General features: G+C 42.9%; 2 protein-coding genes across 6 annotated transcripts in view; both read left to right on the top strand.

Annotated features, from left to right (window-relative positions):
* Positions 1-11,584, top strand: part of LOC106600601 (rho GTPase-activating protein 12) — a 138,859-nt gene extending 127,275 nt beyond the window's left edge. For all 5 annotated transcript variants that reach the window (XM_014192091.2, XM_014192092.2, XM_014192090.2 and 2 more), the window contains 9 exons: positions 1,488-1,589; positions 2,003-2,101; positions 2,346-2,445; positions 2,747-2,866; positions 3,323-3,421; positions 4,491-4,568; positions 4,822-4,956; positions 6,650-6,755; positions 8,304-11,584. In XM_014192091.2, the coding sequence (XP_014047566.2) occupies positions 1,488-1,589; positions 2,003-2,101; positions 2,346-2,445; positions 2,747-2,866; positions 3,323-3,421; positions 4,491-4,568; positions 4,822-4,956; positions 6,650-6,755; positions 8,304-8,475 (1,011 nt within the window). In that variant the 3' untranslated portion in view covers positions 8,476-11,584. The remainder of the gene's footprint in view (positions 1-1,487; positions 1,590-2,002; positions 2,102-2,345; positions 2,446-2,746; positions 2,867-3,322; positions 3,422-4,490; positions 4,569-4,821; positions 4,957-6,649; positions 6,756-8,303) is intronic.
* Positions 11,206-17,261, top strand: LOC106600603 (uncharacterized). Its single transcript, XM_014192095.2, has 4 exons — positions 11,206-11,584; positions 11,684-11,767; positions 13,167-13,301; positions 15,068-17,261. The coding sequence occupies exons 1-4, from the start codon at positions 11,206-11,208 to the stop codon at positions 15,349-15,351; spliced, it is 882 nt and encodes a 293-aa protein (XP_014047570.2). The 3' UTR covers positions 15,352-17,261.
* The last annotated feature ends 206 nt before the right edge of the window (positions 17,262-17,467 follow it).

Below are 17,467 nucleotides of genomic sequence, written 5' to 3'. Positions count from 1 at the left end.
TGTCTGTTAACAATTGTTGGAAAAATGTATTGTGTCATGCACAAGGTAGATGTCCTAACCGACTTGTCAAAACTATAGTTTGTTAACAAGAAATTTGTGGAGTGGTTGAAAAACGAGTTTTAGTGACTCCAACCTAAGTGTATGTAAACTTCCGACTTCAACTGTATATATATAATCTCAATGATGCACCTGTTGTTTAGTAGTAGATGACAAACTCTAACTTAGATACATCATCTCAGTATTATCTCACCAAAAACACTGGATTGACAGTGAGATTGACAAGCTCCATTGACACCACACTGTTGTGTCGTGTGTGTTTCTTCACTATATACACAAAAGTATGTGGACACCCCTTCAAATTAGTCGATTCGGCTATTTCCGCCACACCCGTTGCTGACAGTTGTACAACATTTTGCACACAGCCAAGCCATCTCCATAGACAACCATTGGCAGTAAAATGGCCTTACTGAAGAGCTCAGTATCTTTCAACGTTGTACTGTCATAGGATGCCCCCTTTCCAACAAGTCAGTTCATAAAATTTCTGCCCTGCTAGAGCTGCCCTGGTCAACTGTAAGTGCTGTTATTGTGAAGTTGAAATGTCTAGGAGCAACAACGGCTCAGCCGCAAAGGGGTAGGCCACACAAGCTCACAGAACGGGACCCCTGAGTGCTGAAATGCGTAGCTCGTAAAAATAGTTTGTCCTCGGTTGCAACGCTCACTACCGAGTTCCAAACTGCTTCTGGAAGCAACGTCAGCACAAGAACTGTTCGTCGGAAGCTTTATGAAATGGGTTTCCATGGCCGAGCAGCCACACACAAGCCTAAGATCACCATGCGCAATGCCAAGCAACGGCTGGAATGGTGTAAAGCTTGCCACCATCTGGCAGTCCGACGGACGAATCTGCGTTTGGTGGATGCCAGGAGAACGCTATCTGCCCGAATGCATGGTACCAACTCTACAGTTTGGTGGAGGAGGAATAATGGTCTGGGACTGTTTTTCATAGTTTGGGCTAGGCCCTTTACTTCCAGTAAAGTGAAATCTTAACGTTACAGCATACAATGACATTCTAGAAGATTCTGTGCTTCCAACTTTGTGGCAACAGTTTGGGGAAGGCCCTTTCCTGTTTCAGCATGACAATGCCCCCGTGCACAAAGCGAGGTCCATACAGAAATGGTTTGTCGAGATCGGTGTGGAAGAACTTGCCTGGCCTGCACAGAGCCCTGACCTGAATTGGAACGCCGACTGTGAGCCAGGCCTACAGGCCTAATCGCCCAACATCAATGTTCTTGTGGCTGAATGGAAGCAAGTCCCAGCAGCAATATTCCAACATCTAGTGAAAAGCTTTCCCAGAAGAGTGGAGGCTGGTATAGCAGCAAAGGGGGGACCAACTCCATATTAATGCCCATGATTTTGGAATGAGATGTTTGACGAGCATACTTTTTGTCAACATACTTTTGGTCATGTAGTGTACTTGTTTCTCCCTGTAGTTTGGAGGCATCCAGTCCAAGCCAGAGTTTACTGTGGACCTGAGAGGAGGGTCTATAGAGTGGGCTTCCAAAGACAAGTCCAGCAAGAAACATGTTATAGAGGTGAGTGAGCTCCTACACAAAATTCAAACGGGGGGTGGCAGGTAGCGTAGTGGTTAGAGTGTTGGGCCAGTAACTGAAAGGTTGCTGGATTGAATCCCCGAGCTGACAAGGTAAAAATCTGTCGTTCTGCCCCTGAACAAGGAAGTTAACCCACTGTTCCCCGGTAGGCCGTCATTGTAAATAAGAATTTGCTCTTAACTGATTTGCTTAGTTAAATAAAGGTTAAATAAATAAATAATAATAATAATAAAAGCTTCTTGAATATGTCCCCTTGGGGCAATTTTATTAAGGCTATAGCAGTGCCTCAGACAATGGTAGCACTACGTGTATAGAACATGAATGATGACAGGGAGGATTATTTCATGTTGGTGTAATGTCTTACTGTTAAAAAACGTATTTGTCTCCTCCTGCAGCTGAAAACCCGTCAGGGCACAGAGCTGCTGATCCAGTCAGAGAATGACAGTTTCATCAATGACTGGTACAGATCACTGATGGACACCATCAGCACACACGTGAGTCTACACAAACACACACACAACACACACATGACACAAATCTGATTCATCATAATGTTTGTCACCTTGAAATTGAAATGATCTTGAAATTCTTGATTCAGTTCCACATATATCCACTAGGTGGCGGAGTTGGCATGTTTAGTCATTGGGCCTTGATGGTATTGCCAGCCCAAAGGTAGCCTACCTGTTTCTGACTGTCCCCTTCTGTTTCCCTGTTTGTGTGTTACCTACCACACTGTAGGCCTGGGAGTCAGATGAGGCCATAGAGGAGGACATGCCAGAGTCTCCTGGAGCTGAGAAACAAGACAAAGAGAAAGATCACAGAGACTCTAAGAGCAGAGGTTAGTGCAGCCTGTCTGTCTCTGTCTGTCTGTTACCCTAACCCAAACTCAAACCCTCATGTATGTTTGAGATCGTTAATCTTTGTCTACCAATTATGTTATTGTTGATCATCATGTGTGTCAGTGTGTTAAGTCATCTCCCATTGCTATTTGTCTACAGAAGATGTTGATTATCATTTATTGTGTTAAGTTTAATATGGTAAAATCCCATTGTTATTAGTCTATAGCCATGAAACCTGTCAGTGTTTCTAGAGTTAGCAGTAAATGTGTCATCTGAACTTCTATTCTCATTGTTCTGTAGCCATGAAGAGTTCCACCAGTATGGACACATCAGATGACAAGAAGACCAGACACAAACTTATGAAGTTCCTCACGCGCAGACCCACTCTGCAAGCCGTCAGAGACAAGGGCTACATCAAAGGTATTACAGAGAGACGGCACCGAACCATAGAAATAGAAATGCTAGAATGGGTGTTTTCTTTATTAAGAGGTGGCAGGTACAAATGGCAAAATATTTGTAAAAAGAATGAGTGTCATATGTCTCAGTTAAATTTATTTGAATTGTTCTGCTTCCTGTGGGGTGTAGCCAATTCAAATGTCAATTTGTGGGTCGAATTGAATTAAATTCAGGAATTTCAAATTGACCCCAACCCTGATACACTCAGTATAGCTGACATGGTGATGACCATTCTAGTTATTCTATTTCTAAGCAGAGAACTTTACCAAACGTGTACAATTAGGACTTCATTTTGGCAATGGCAAACTAAATCCGTGCCATTGAGTTGTTGTGTTAAAGATAGAAGATCCTTTGTTTTCCAGTAGCGGAGTACTTTGGACCTCCTATAATAATAACCCTTTCCCTGTCTGTGTGTCTCAGACCAGGTGTTTGGCTGCAGTCTGAGTGACCTCTGTCAGAGAGAGAACGCATCCGTGCCAAGTTTCGTCACGATGTGCATCGACCACATGGAGAACAATGGTATGTGTGCTCGGTAACACTTTACTTGACACCTAACGTTATCATAATATGTCATAACAGCTGGCGTAACTTGTCGTAACCTGTCGTAATATGGTCATAACACTGTCATGACACACCTACGTAAGTGTCAAAACACATAAAACCTACCAACATTCCATTACTCTATAGCCTACTTGTCAATAGTATTTTTATGTTATATAACATTTTCTGTAATTGTCCATATTAAATGACCATTGTAATTGCGCACACATTGATGTCAGACATGTACCTAACCCAATGCTGTGTTGCTGATGACCAGGTTGAATGCAAGATCAGATTTCAGGAGCAGGATAAAGACACCTTCTTTATGACTGATAACTGACATAAGGGCATGTTCGTGACGGGCCTATCTGGCTTGTATGATTATGATAGTCATAATGCTTTATGACAGTGTCATAGTGTATTTTCTTAGTTCAAGTAAAGTGACACAGTATAGACATAATGCTTCATGACAGTGTCATAAAGTGTATTTTCTTAAAGTTATTTAAAATATGATGAAAAAAACATGACTGTAAAGAATTCATTACGACAACAAAGGATTTAACAAACAAACTCTCAAACGAAAGGAAACCTCTTGGCAGGGAAGAAACGCATTTGAATAAATGTGTGTTTTGACGCTCTTATGTGTCATAACCAGCCATAAAATAACACAATACATGTCACAACAGGTGTAAATATATGTGCCATGACAGTGCTATGACCATATTATGACAGGTTATGTCAGCTGTTATGACAGATTATGACATGGTTATGACCGTGTCATAACGTGTTATGATGCCAGGTGTCAGAGACTGTGTTACCGTGTGCTCCTGTGTCTGTCTGTCTGTCGGTTGTCTCTCATTCTGGTGGTGTGATGATATAGGAAAAATAAAGGATTACCAGGCACTCTAAACAGATAGAGTGCCTGGTAGACAGAGTGCAATTTAAAGGCCTTTGTTGAGTTTGCATATCCATGAAGGAAAGTTAAAACAGTGGGCTACTGCTAATGTTGGTGTGATGATGGTGCTCCTGTGTGCTCTTCTGTCTGCAGCTCTGAATGTGGACGGGCTGTACAGAGTGAGTGGGAATCTGGCGGTCATCCAGAAACTACGCTTCGCTGTCAATCATGGTAGGTACTACTGCTACTGTCCGCTCTCTGTATACTGCAACTAGGCTTGTTCTGCTAACTTTACCAGAAAATCTCCTGGTTTTCCAGAAGTCCCGGTTAGAATATTCAGGATTTCCTGCTTATTCCCTCTAACCAGGACTTCTGGAGATTTTAGGAAAGTTACCAGAATTGTGCAACTCTAACTGCAAGCCTGTATACTTGTACCTAAAGCGTACGTAGTACACTGAATAACCCTGTGTCTTTATCCGTGTAGATGAGAAGGTGGACCTTGAGGAGGGAAAATGGGAAGATATCCACGTGACTACGGGAGCGTTGAAGATGTTCTTTAGAGAGCTACCTGAACCGCTCTTCACTTACAACTTATTCCATGACTTTGTCAATGCCATCAGTAAGTGCACTGTTCCATTAATTGAAAATGTTCTTAATTTATCATCATTAGTGACATTACAAATGTTGATGAAGGAAGGTTGTTACTACTGTAAATACATGTCATTGAGTTATTAGATCATGGGTGGGCAACTAATCCCCTTTTGAAGGCCCTCGGATCAATATACACAAAGTGCAATTTAGAAATTGTGCATCAGCAGTTTTTCTCTTGTTATGTCAGTCACTGATAGTCAGTCAATTTGACCATGTCAGCTAGCATTTTTTTGATTGCTAAGTTAGTTTAGGTCCTAGCTATCTAAACTTGTTATCATGGTTGAATTACCAGCTGGGGGCCCCCATTGATTTTGTTAGTCAGTCTCACTCGGATATCATATTAAAATGGGTATGGATGTGGGTACGCAGACCCAGAGCAACTGCATTCGTCTTAAGATAGCTAGGTTGGACCATTTGTCTCATGCACTGCGACACATCTTCTTCGCATAGAGTTGTTCAGGCTGTTGATTGTGGTCGGTGGAATCTTGTCCCACTCCTCTTCAATGGCTGTGTGAAATTGCTGGATATTGCTGAAACACGCTGTTGTACACGTTGATCTAGAGCATACCAAACATGCTCAATGGGTGACATGTCTGGTGAGTAAGCAGGCCATGGAAGAACTGGGACATGTACAGAAAAACAGTCCCATCCGGCATGGGGTTGTGCATTGTCTTTCTGAAACATGAGGTGATGGCGGCGGATGAATGGCAGGACAATGGGCCTCAGGATCTCGTCTCTGTGCATTCAAATAGCCATCAATAAAATGCAAATGTGATTGTTGTCCATAGCTTATGCCAGCTCATACTATAACCCCATGGCCACCATGAGGCACTCTGTTGACAACGTTGACATCAGAAAACCGCTTGCCCACACGACGCCGTGCACACTGTCTACCATCTGCCCGGTATAGTCGAAGGTGAGCATTTGCCAACCGAACGACGCCGAAATGCAGTCAGGTCAAAACCCTGGTGAGGACGACGAACACGCAGATGAGCATCCCTGAGACGGTTTCTGACAGTTTGTCCCGAAATTATTTGGTTGTGCAAACTCACAGTTTCATCAGCTGTCCGATTGGCTGTTCTCAGACGATCCCGCAGGTGAAGAAGCCGGATGTGGAGGTCCTGGGTTGGCGTGATTACACGTGGTCTGCGGATGTGAGGCCGGTTGGACGTAGAGAAATGGTTCTCTGGAATTAGCTCTGGTGGACATTCCTGCAGTCAGCATGCCAATTGCACCCTCCCTCAAAACTTGAGACATCTGTGGCATTGTGTTGTGTGACAAACTGCACATTTTAGAGTGGTCTTTTATTGTCCCCAGCAATAATGATCATAATAATGATCATGCTGTTTAATCACCTGCTTGATATGCCAAACCTGTAAGGTGGCTGCATTATCTTGGCAACGGAGAAATGCTCACGAACAGTGACGCAAATAGATTTGTGCACAAATGTGTGCGTATGGAACATTTCTGGGTTATTTTATTTCAGCTCATGAAACATGGGAATAAAACTTTACGTGTTGCATTTATATTTTTGTTCTGTATATTAGGGGGGGACAAGTGAAATGTGAGTGTTAGTTCATGAAAGGCTTTTTAAGTGTTGTTTTTACTGTGTCTAAGACAATTTTCTTCTGTAACGTTTGTCCTGTCTTCCTGTTAAACAGAGATCCCAGACTATATGCAGCGTGTCCAGTCTATCAAGGAGCTGGTCAAACAGCTGCCCAAACCCAATCAGGACACCATGCAGGCCCTCTTCAAACACCTCAGGAAGTAAGTCACACTTCAACAGTGAACTAAATTACAATGTGATCTGATTGTGTTTGCCTTATTCATGTTGATCCACTGTCTAGCAGGAGTAGGGTTGCAAATTCCTAGGTTTTCTAGAAATATAACTGTTCTGTACAATTCTATAATACTACAGCTTTGGCTCTAATAACCCCGCATATCTCGCTCTCTGTCTCTGTCTCTCTCTCTGTCTCTCTCTCTCTGTCAATTTTTTTTCAATTCAATTCGCTTTATTGGCATGACGTAACAATGTACATATTGCCAAAGCTTATTTTGGATATTTACAATATAAAAAATAAATAAAAAATGAGAATCAAAATTGTCAACGGGACAACAGTAACAACAATAACCAAGGGTCAAAATAACCATACATTCAACAATAACAATAATCATACAGTAGAGGACATGTGCAGGTTGATTGGTCTGTCAGACACTGTCCCTCAACTTATGGCAGGCAGCAATGTAGTGCGCTGCCAACCCACAGCTCTCTGCGTCCTCCCCCAACAGGACGGGTAGCCTATCCTCATCAGAGATTATTTTTTTTCTACTGCATCATTGATTGTATGTTGTTTTACTCCATGTGTAACTCTGTGTTTTTGTATGTTGTCGAACTGCTTTGCTTTATCTTGGCCAGGTCGCAATTGTAAATGAGAACTTGTTCTCAACTTGCCTACCTGGTTAAATAAAGGTGAAATAAATAAATAAATAAAAAAATAAATAAAGAGAGTTCTTTGAAACCTTGAATAAGGGTTTCAAATTTGGGAAAATGACACTCTCTAATTGTTTATATTTTTTACATTTTGTCAGGAAATGCAGCTCCGTCTCAGGTTCTGCTGTTGTGCAGTGGTTGCACAGTCTTTCCTCTACAGGGAGCCAGGTTTTCCTGTGTCTACCCTTCTCAATGGCAAGGCTGTGCTCACTGAGCCTGTACTTTGTCAAGGTTTTGATCAGTAACTATGGTCAAATATTTAGCCACAGTGTACTGTCGATTTAGGGCCAGATAGCACTGCATTTTGCTTTGTGTTTGTGCTTGTGTTTCCCAATAAGCAATGTAGTTTTGTTTTGTCTGTATTGTAATTTAGTTTATTCTGATTGATTGGATGTTCTGGTCCTGAGGCTTCAGTGTGTTAGTAGAACAGGTTTGTGAACTCAGCCCCAGGACCAGCTGTCTCTGTCTCTCTCTCTTTGTCTCTCTCTCTTTGTCTCTCTTTGTCTCTCTTTGTCTCTCTGTCTCTGTCTCTCTCTGTCTCTCTCTGTCTCTCTCTGTCTCTCTCTCTGTCTCTCTCTCTGTCTCTCTCTCTGTCTCTCTCTCTGTCTCTCTCAATGTCTCTCTCTCTCTCTCTCTCTCTCTCTGTCTCTCTCTCTCTGTCTGCTGTCTCTGTCGCTCTCTCTCTCTCTCTCATACTGTGCTTTTACTTACTTTCATCGCCTCTTGCCAGGCCGTCAATGTGAAGAAGAAGTTGCGTTTAATTTAACTGCCTGGTTAAATAAAGGTTAAAGAAAATAACTTGATCTCTCTCTGTCTGTCTGCAGGGTGATTGACCACGGCGAGGAGAACCGTATGACGACCCAGAGCGTGGCCATAGTGTTTGGCCCCACCCTGCTCAGACCCGAGACAGAGACCTGGAACATGGCTGTACACATGGTCTATCAGAACCAGATAGTGGAGCTCATCCTGCTGGAGTACGAGGGTATCTTTAGGTAGAAACCAGAGGGGAGACTTTTCCCCGTGTACAGATCTAGTACCAGCTTACGCTCCCCCAATCCTAACCTTAACCATTGGTGGGGAGAATGCCAAACTGACCCAGGATCAGTGTTTGTTACGGTCTATGGTAATGAATACAACCCCGGCCTACTCTCTGAACAACACCACCACCATGACCATACAGAGCTCTCAACCCAGCGCAACCAGACCAAACCCAAGCCTCATCTTCCTCTAACGCGTGGTCATTCACAGCACACCTCAGATTCCATCTCCCACAGACCAAATCTGTATGAATACATGGCAAAAACAGAGGTGGACTTATTATCCACGACCAATAAACCAACCAAGTTGAGACTCTTTGCACTTAGCTGCAAACATGTATGCTTCCCCCCTCCTCTTCTCACCATGGCTGGATTTGTGGGACTTTCTGCCAAAGACAAAAAGACAAAAATCCACTTCTGTCTATACACTGGATTTCCATGGCCCGTACCTGAGTTAGCCTCTCGCCTGGATAGACTGGCCGAAGGATACTGTCCGGATGGAGCGTTGAAGAGAGGACAGACACTATATTATGGTTAGGGTGGAGTAACAACCTTGATATGTTCAGGAAAGGTGGGTCTGTCAGGCAGGCCTCAGTAACCTCAGTCTCCCAACAGTGGCATCAGTATTGCAGGGGGAGGGTCTATCTATCCACTATTCTGGCTGCACTAGACAGTATTTAGCCTACACTGTACAGTATATTTACCTGTTAAGGACATACAGACCAGACTGTATAAAGAGTTCTGTCTGTCTCTTGCTTGGTCTCTCTGTCTGCTGGGACACCTTCAGCTCCTCTACCAACACAATGTCTGCATCCCAAAACGACTTCTGAACAGAGCCCTATGGGCCTTGGTCAAAACTGAAAATAGTGAGCTATATAGAGAATAGGTTTGGTGGCATTTGGGACTCAGGCAATAAAATACTTTACCTTTATTTTCTATATGCTGTTCGTTCAGGCACCTCTTCTCTCTGTGGGCTCAACTAGAGAATCAATGAATGTCTGTAAATAAAGTGGCTTTGTCTCCCTCTGCTGTTTCTAAAGTAAAGAGCTGGGAGAGTGTGGTTGCATCCCAAATGGTACTCTACTCTATATAGTGCATCATCAAAAGTAGTGCACTATATAGGGTATAGGGTGCCATTAGATATGCAGCCGGTATGTACCTGTATGTCATGTAATGAGCTATGTGGTAGAGTCTTACCTCCTAATACAGCCCTGTGTGTGCGTACATTTGTGTGTGCGCTTGCGTGTCTGTGTAAAGGCCACAGCACGCATCAGAAATGACCCATCTCCTCTAAAATACACACTTCTTTTCTCTCTCTCTCTGGAGATACTGGAAGCAGTCCGTTTTACACTACTCAAAGGTAGTGCACTATATAGGGACTAGGGTGCCATTTGGGATGCTACCACTGACTCATGGTTTTACTTCAGCCATTCATACCAAAACTGCTCTGCTTCTCTGGTTTTTAGAACAAGTCCTCTCCTATCAGTCAGATAACTTAAAAACACAGAAATGGTACTCAGATGTGTATATCTTTGGACTGGTTGTAAATGTATTATAATAAGGCAAGCAACATTTAATAAATAAATGTAAGCAACGTGTGTGAATGTGTGTGTATGGACGGAGGACTGATGGACAGGATGTCCGTAATACAGGATGTTGTACAAATGTCTGATAGTACTTAAAGTACGACTTTTTGGTGACCATTAGAAAATGGAGGAAGCAAACATGTATATTTAAGATCCATTCCACAGAAATTATATGAACTGTTTAGGGTTGAAAAATTCCAGTAACTTTCCTAAAATTCCCAGGTTTTTCAGAAATCCCTGTTGGGAGGATTCTCCGGATATTCAGCAATTTCCTCCTGATTCCGGGAACATTCATACCAGGATTGTTGGAAAGCCTGGGAATTTGGGGAAAGTTACTGACATTTTACAAACCTAGAACTATTATATGAACTGCGCTTTTAAAAGTTTAGCTGTATTTTTGGTAAGTGGCACATTTTGAATGTAATTATTTTCCAAACTGCTGTTCATAACTTCTTTGTTTAATTGGAATAAAGGCCTCCATTGAGACCCTGTAAAAACCTGTGGCAGTCTTGTTTTATCACACGTTCCCGTCTGATATACACGCACACATTTCTGCACACGTGAGCACTGATACCTTCAACCAAAAATGTGCACGTTTCCTCCATCCATGCACACCATCCATGCACACGAGGCAAAGTTCATTCAGATGGGGCTTGTTGATACTGTATATCATGATATGAGTTTTTGCTGAGAGGGCACATGTCTCTAACTTTGTTGATTGGAAACATTTCTACTTGACTTTTGTGATGAAAAATATGATTAAATCATTCATATACTTCCATAGCTAATGATTAGAAAACAATCTCTTGAAATGATAACAAATTCAGCCAAAAGGCAAAGGTTGATTCATTTAATTGTGTCTTGGGAATACACTTATTGGTGTTTTTTGTTCTGCTTTCTGTGTCGCATGGTTTATTATAGGACCAAATCAGATAAGTAATCTTGTGGTGAATCAGTTTGATTTACCACCTTATTGTTTGGCTTCATATCTGCACGTGTCCCAGTTATCACCAGGTTATGGTTTAAGAGGACAGGATATAAAGTGGACAGCTGAGACAATAACAGCAGAAATAACCACAAGAAGAGGAAATCACCATCAAGGAATGAGAATGAAGAGTGTGGTAGCTCTGCTGGTGTTGCTGCACTGCTGTCTGTCTGGAGCCCAGGTCCACAAAGACAGAGACAGAGTCAGTGTGAATGAGATCCATCAGTTTGACTATGAGGATGGAGAGAGCAGAGGGAATGACATTCAGGTTGACAAACAAAGAGCGGAAGCTGCAGCCACAACACACAGCCAGCAAACCTGCCAGCCTGACATCCACATTGTGCTGAGAGAGATGAACACCATGATGGTGGAGCAGAGAGTTGAGCTGAGACACACGAAGACTGAACTGGGAGCCATGGAGGCCCGACTGAGAGCCAGTGAGAGCCAGGTGGAGGAACTGAAATCCAAAGTGGAGGAACAGACTAGAAGGAATGAAGGTTAGCTAAATAATACAGAAGGTAATAATACTTGGTATGGATTATTTCATAAATATGTGACTGTTTATCTCGCACATTGTTTTGTACATCTAATTTCAGCACAAGCAGTGGAACTAAGCTCCATGGAGACTCGTTCTAACATAACTGAGAGCCACGTTGAAGTTCTGAAGAGACATATTGAAGGTAATAGTTAGAGTAATGTTTGAAACACTTTTTAGCATAACGTTTGCCACCAGAAGTGAAACAGCAGACCAGTAATGTTTCCTATGTGCATAAAGCCTAGCTAATTCTGTTAATCGCTGACAAGATGGTTTCATTGTGATGATCTGAATGACTGACCTTATTGTTGATGACATGTTTGATTTGGCGTGGCGAGAATCTGTCTCCGCACCATGCGCTCTCACCACTGGTGTCCCCCAGGGCTCTGTTCTAGGCCCTCTCCTATTCTCGCTATACACCAAGTCACTTGGCTCTGTCATATCCTCACATGGTCTCTCCTATCATTGCTATGCAGACGACACACAATTAATCTTCTCCTTTCCCCCTTCTGATAACCAGGCGGCGAATCGCATCTCTGCATGTCTGTCAGACATATCAGTGTGGATGACGGATCACCAGCTCAAGCTGAACCTCGGCAAGACGGAGCTGCTCTTCCTCCCGGGGAAGGACTGCCCGTTCCATGATCTCGCCATCACGGTTGACAACTCCCTTGTGTCCTCCTCCCAGAGTGCTAAGAACCTTGGCGTGATCCTGGACAACACCCTGTCGTTCTCCACTAACATCAAGGCGGTGACCCGATCCTGTAGGTTCATGCTCCACAACATTCGCAGAGTACGACCCTGCCTCACACAGGAAGCGGCGCAGGTCCTAATCCAGGCACTTGTCATCTCCCGTCTGGATTACTGCAACTCGCTGTTGGCTGGGCTCCCTGCCTGTGCCATTAAACCCCTACAACTCATCCAGAACGCCGCAGCCCGTCTGGTGTTCAACCTTCCCAAGTTCTCTCACGTCACCCCGCTCCTCCGCTCTCTCCACTGGCTTCCAGTTGAAGCTCGCATCCGCTACAAGACCATGGTGATTGCCTACGGAGCTGTGAAGGGAACGGCACCTCCATACCTTCAGGCTCTGATCAGGCCCTACACCCAAACAAGGGCACTGCGTTCATCCACCACTGGCCTGCTGGCCCCCTACCTCTGAGGAAGCACAGTTCCCGCTCAGCCCAGTCAAAACTGTTCGCTGCTCTGGCACCCCAATGGTGGAACAAGCTCCCTCACGACGCCAGGACAGCGGAGTCAATCACCACCTTCCGGAGACACCTGAAACCCCACCTCTTTAAGGAATACCTAGGATAGGATAAAGTAATCCTTCTAACCCCCCCCTTAAAATATTTAGATGCACTATTGTAAAGTGGTTGTTCCACTGGATATCATAAGGTGAATGCACCATTTTGTAAGTCGCTCTGGATAAGAGCGTCTGCTAAATGACTTAAATGTAAATGTATGTAATTTGACCCAGAGGTTTCAACATTATTCAGTTTGCAGTTACCAGGAATTAGTAATATTGACTTATCTACATTTGACAGACATAAAGGTGGCTTTCTCCGCCTCACTTGGAGGACCTGCTTTTAGTGGACAAGTTGGACCCTTCAACACTGGAACCACCCTGGTCTACAGAAATGTCTACACAAATATTGGCAACGCTTATAACCCCACTACAGGTACAGTAAATTATACACATCACCTGTTGTCACAGACACTTTGTAACCAAATTACAGTGCCTTGCAAAAGTATTCACCCCCCTTGGCATTTTTCCTATTTTGTTGCATTACAAACCTGTAATTTAAATGTATTTTTATTTGGAATTCATGTAATAGACATACACAAAATTGGTGAAGTGAAATGAAAAAAATAACTTGTTTCAAAAAATTCTAAAAAAGAAAAAATGGAAAAGTGGTGCGTGCATATGTATTCACCCCCTTTGCTATGAAGCCCCTAAATAAGATATGGTGCAACCAATTACCTTCAGAAGTCACACAATTAGTTAAATAAAGTCCACCTGTGTGCAATCTAAGCGTCACATCATCTGTCACATGATCTCAGTATATATACACCTGTTCTGAAAGGCCCCAGAGTCTGCTAAACTACTAAGCAAGGGGCACCACCAAGCAAGTGGCACCATGAAGACCAAGGAGCTCTCCAAACAGGTCAGGGACAAAGTTGTGGAGAAGTACAGATCAGGGTTGGGTTATAAAAAAATATCTGAAACTTTGAACATCCCACGGAGCACCATTAAATCCATTATTCAAAAATGGGAAGAATATGGCACCACAACAAACCTGCCAAGAGAGGGCCGCCCACCAAAACTGACAGACCAGGCAAGGAGGACATTAATCAGAGAGGCAACAAAGAGAACAAAGATAACCCCGAAGGAGCTGCCAAGCTCCACAGCGGAGATTGGAGTATCTGTCCATAGGACCACTTTAAGCTGTACACTCCACAGAGCTGAGCTTTATGGAAGAATGGCCAGAAAAATAGCCATTGCTTAAAGAAAAAAATAAGCAAACACGTTTGGTGTTCGCCAAAAGGCATGTGGGAGACTCCTCAAACATATGGAAGAAGGTACTCTGGTTAGATGAGACTAAAATCAAGCTTTTTGGACATTTAAGGAAAACGTTATGTCTGGCACAAACCCAACACCTCTCATCAACCGGAGAACACCATCCCCACAGTGAAGCATGGTGGTGGCAGCATCATGCTGTGGGGATGTTTTTCATCGTCAGGGACTGGGAAACTGGTCAGAATTGAAGGAATGATGGATGGCGCTAAATACAGGGAAATTCTTGAGGGAAACCTGTTTCAGTCTTCAAGAGATTTGAGACTTGGACAGAGGTTCACCTTCCAGCAGGACAATGACCCTAAGCATACTGCTAAAGCAACACTCGAGTGGTTTAAGGGGAAACATTTAAATGTCTTGGAATGGCCTAGTCAAAGCCCAGACCTCAATCCAATTGAGAATCTGTGGTATGACTTAAAGATTGCTGAAAACGGGTGGAACCCATCTAACTTGAAGGAGCTGGAGCAGTTTTGCCTTGAAGAATGGGCAAAAGTCCCAGTGGCTAGATGTGCCAAGCTTATAGAGACATACCCCAAGAGACTTGCAGCTGTAATTGCTGCAAAAGGTGTCTCTACAAAGTATTGACTTTGGGCGGTGAATAGTTATGTATGCTCAAGTTTTCCGTTTTTTTGTCTTATTTCTTGTTTGTTTCACAATAAAAAAATAATTTGCATCTTCAAAGTGGTAGGCATGTTGTGTAAATCAAATGACAGAAACCCCCCCAAAGTAAATTTTAATTCCAGGTTGTAAGGCAACAAAATAGGAAAAATGCCAAAGGGGGTGAATACTTTCGCAAGCCACTATGTATAGTTTCATGTTGTATGTTACACTGCATCTACAAAAAAGCCTAAATGTTGTGTTCTGATACAGGGATCTTCACAGCACCAGTGAGAGGACTCTATCTGTTCAGGTTTTACATCTTTGCATGGGGTGATGATTCAGTTCCTACAACCACGGCCTTGTTTAAGAATGGACATCAAATAGCTATGGCATTTGCTCGCCAAGCTGCTGGTAGTGTTAATTCCTCCAATGGAGTGTCACTGCTGCTGGAGGTGGGAGATGTGGTCTACGTGCATCTCTGGGCTGAGCGGCAGATATTTGACAATGTAAATCGCCTCAGCACCTTCAGTGGTCACCTGCTTTTCACGATGTAAGAGGATTGTTGCAGTCATTTTATTTCAATATCAAATCATTTCTGGGTGACAATGAAGTACCTTACTGTGATAGATTTCAATTATAATGGGCAACAATTGCTTTTTAGCAGAAAACTATTTCTCAAGCAAGACGTTTGCTTGGTCTGTGTGTGGTCTGAGTAGAGAAGAGAAAACTGAAAACTAGATTTTATTGGCAGAGGTTTGTAACTCTCTTTGTTATTGGTCTACTATTATTAACCAATTTACTGCATGGTGATGTCACCATGGAAAGCTGAAACTCCCTACCTGAACTTATCCAATAAGAAACATTTGTTTTTTCGTTTTCTGTTGCAAAACGTTTTGTTACAGTCTATGGTAATGAATACAACCCCGGCCTACTCTCTGAATAACACCACCACCATGACCATACAGAGCTCTCAACCCAGCGCAACCAGACCAAACCCAAGCCTCATCTTCCTCTAACACGTGGTCATTCACAGCACACCTCAGATTCCATCTCCCACAGACCAAACCTGTATGAATACATGGCAAAAACAAAGGTGGACTTATTATCCACGACCAATAAACCAACCAAGTTGAGACTCTTTGCACTTAGCTGCAAACATGTATGCTTCCCCCCTCCTCTTCTCACCATGGCTGGATTTGTGGGACTTTCTGCCAAAGACAAAAATACAAAAATCCACTTCTGTCTATACACTGGATTTCCATGGCCAGCACCTGAGTTAGCCTCTCGCCTGAATAGACTGGCCGAATGGAGGATACTGTCCAGATGGAGCGTTGAAGAGCAGAGGACAGACGATATATTATGGGTAGGTTGGAGTAACAAACAAATGTTCAGGAGAGGTGGGTCTGTCATACAGGCCAAAGTAGTGCTGAGGAGTATTTCTGTCTGTAATAAAGCCCTTTATGTGGGGAAAAACTCATTCTGATTGGCTGGGCCTGGCTCCCCAGTGGGTGGACCTGGCTCCCAAGTGGGTGGGCCTATGCCCTACCAGGCCCACCCATGGCTGTGCCCCTACCCAGTCATGTGAAATCCATAGATTAGGGCCTAATGAATTTATTTCAGTTGAGTGATTTCCTTCTATGAACTGTAGAATCTTTGGAATTGTTGCATGTTGAGTTTACATTTTCTTTCAGTATATATGAACTATTCAGGGTTGCAAGATTCCAGTAACTTTCCCAAAACTCCCACGTTTTTCAGAAATCCCCAGATATTCTGCAATGTCCTCTTAATTCCTGGAACATTCAAACCAGGATTTTTGGAAAACCTGGGAATTTGGGGAAAGTTACTGGAATTTTGCAACCCTAGCACTATTATATGAATTGGGGTTCTGGAAGTTTACCTGTATTTTCAGTAAATGGCATATTTTGAATGTAATTATTTCCCAAACTAGATGCTGTTTATGACTTCATTGTTAGATTGGAATAAAAGCCTCCATTGAGACCCTGTAAAAACCTGTGGCAGTCTTGTTTTATCATAAGTTCATGCAAATTAATTCAGTCATTGCTGCATCTCTCGTCTGACACACGCACACACACATTTCTGCACACGTGAGAACTGATACCTTCAACCAAAAACGTGCACGTTTCCGCCATCCATGCACACAAGGCAAAGTTCATTCAGATGGGGCTTGTTGAGACTGTATATCATGATATGAGTTTTTACGAGGGCACATCTCTTTTTGTTGATCGTAAACATTTTAAAAAAATATGACAAAATAATTCCTATACTTCCACACCTAATGATTAGAATACAATTTTTTGAAATGATAAGAAAACAACTTAAAGGCAAAGGTTGATTATTGTTAATGTGGTCTTGGGTATACGCTTCTTGGCATTCTTTGTTCTTTTTTTTGTGTCACATGGTTATCCTTGGACCAAATCAGATAAAAGTAATCGTGGTGAATCAGTTTGAACTTTGTTTGGCTTCATATCTGCACGTGTCACATTTATTCTGTAAGGGCAATTAGCATAAAAACTCTAAAGACTTCTAAGGTAAAATGTTGGATTCACCACTGCTCTTGGTCCATTTCAGCTACAAACACCACCCCAACATTGACATGTGCAGACTGACTGAACTTAGATGGCTTCAACAGAGCTATTGGCCACCATTCCT

This window comes from Salmo salar, chromosome ssa03, assembly GCF_905237065.1.
Source record: "Salmo salar chromosome ssa03, Ssal_v3.1, whole genome shotgun sequence".
NCBI classification, from domain to species: domain Eukaryota; kingdom Metazoa; phylum Chordata; class Actinopteri; order Salmoniformes; family Salmonidae; genus Salmo; species Salmo salar.
The sequence above is the reverse complement of the archived record's forward strand: the minus strand, read 5'-3'. Positions and strand labels throughout refer to the sequence as shown.

Excerpts from the sequence above, each read along its gene's own strand:
- LOC106600603 (XM_014192095.2), top strand. The coding sequence starts at position 11,206 with ATGAGAATGAAGAGTGTGGTAGCTCTGCTGGTGTTGCTGCACTGCTGT. Across the intron at positions 11,585-11,683 it reads ACAGACTAGAAGGAATGAAG|CACAAGCAGTGGAACTAAGC; the intron begins GTTAGCTAAATA and ends ATCTAATTTCAG. Across the intron at positions 11,768-13,166 it reads TCTGAAGAGACATATTGAAG|ACATAAAGGTGGCTTTCTCC; the intron begins GTAATAGTTAGA and ends TACATTTGACAG.